The sequence below is a fragment of the Morus notabilis genome, unplaced genomic scaffold, assembly GCF_000414095.1.
Source record: "Morus notabilis unplaced genomic scaffold, ASM41409v2 C11403572, whole genome shotgun sequence".
NCBI lineage: Eukaryota > Viridiplantae > Streptophyta > Magnoliopsida > Rosales > Moraceae > Morus > Morus notabilis.
Window position 1 is genome coordinate 1 of NW_010386884.1, and position 1339 is coordinate 1339.

The following is a 1339-nucleotide window of genomic DNA, read 5'->3' on the forward strand; positions in this document are numbered from 1 at the left end:
CTTTTTTTTTTTTTTTTTTTTTTTTTACTTCTTGAAGGGTGTTCTTTTATATGGGCCTCCTGGTACGGGCAAAACATTGTTAGCTAGAGCAATTGCAAGCAACATTGATGCCAACTTCTTGAAGGTTATAATTTCTTTAAGTGCAAGGGAGTTAAGATGTTTCAAATTTGCAAGTTTTGCTCTAAAATGTAGACGTTCATTTTTCATCACATGTAGGTTGTTTCAAGTGCTATAATTGATAAGTATATTGGAGAAAGTGCAAGGTTGATTCGTGAAATGTTTGGATATGCCCGTGATCACCAGGTAAGATGGTTATCTATTTTTATAGCTTTCTTTTCCTATGTTTTGCAACCTATTTCAGAATTTAACTTCCAATATTTTGCTTCTCTTTCTGTAAAGCCCTGCATTATATTTATGGATGAGATTGATGCCATTGGTGGGCGTCGATTTAGTGAGGGAACAAGTGCTGATCGTGAGATTCAAAGAACATTGATGGAGTTACTTAATCAGCTTGACGGATTTGATCAGCTGGGAAAGGTATTTCTTTGTTCAAAACTGTAACTAAAGGGACACCACAATGTGCTTCCACACAGTCGCGTGGACACACACACAAACACTTGGATAGTCTCTTGTATGGTACCTTGTTGCATAGATTTTCTATGGATGAGGATCTTGTTGGTTATTTCACTGTCAACGTTGTTGTATATCCTTTAAGAGAAGCTAGAATTAGTGATATTGGTGATGCCTGCTTTCGTCCAAAGATATAAATAACTTGTTAGACTAGATCTACTTCTAAATGGATACGCTTTCTCTCTGTTTTGGTACAGGTTAAAATGATAATGGCTACAAATAGGCCAGATGTTCTTGATCCTGCTCTTCTCCGTCCAGGCCGCCTGGATAGGAAAATAGAGATTCCGTTGCCAAATGAGCAATCAAGAATGGAAATTCTCAAGATTCATGCCGTTGGAATTGCCAAACACGGCGAGATCGATTATGAAGCTGTGGTAAAGCTTGCCGAGGTATGTATCCATTTTATGTCGCCGCCTATTTATTTTCACACGATCACATGTTTTACATATTTGCTATATGGTTGCCATAGGGCTTTAATGGGGCTGATCTCCGAAATGTTTGCACTGAGGCTGGAATGTCAGCAATCCGTGCAGAGCGTGACTATGTCATCCATGAGGATTTCATGAAGGTACGGCGTTTCCCTTGTGTAGCAATAGAAGATTTTTTTGAATCATTGAGAAATTATGACTCCTGGATAAAAAGGCGTTATTCCTTTATGCGCGACTAATCAACTAGTATGTAATCTTTTACAAGATCTAAAAATAGCTTC

At 38.1% G+C, this 1339-nt stretch overlaps 1 protein-coding gene across 1 annotated transcript; it reads left to right on the top strand.

The window, feature by feature from the left end:
- Window positions 1–24: 24 nt before the first annotated feature.
- LOC112095120 (26S proteasome regulatory subunit S10B homolog B-like) lies at window positions 25–1198 on the top strand (the record flags this gene model as incomplete). Its single annotated transcript, XM_024176798.1, has 5 exons — window positions 25–124; window positions 217–303; window positions 400–537; window positions 828–1019; window positions 1100–1198. Coding segments are annotated over 5 exons (616 nt in total), but the record flags the coding sequence as incomplete, so codon positions are not given.
- Between the last annotated feature and the right edge of the window lie 141 nt (window positions 1199–1339).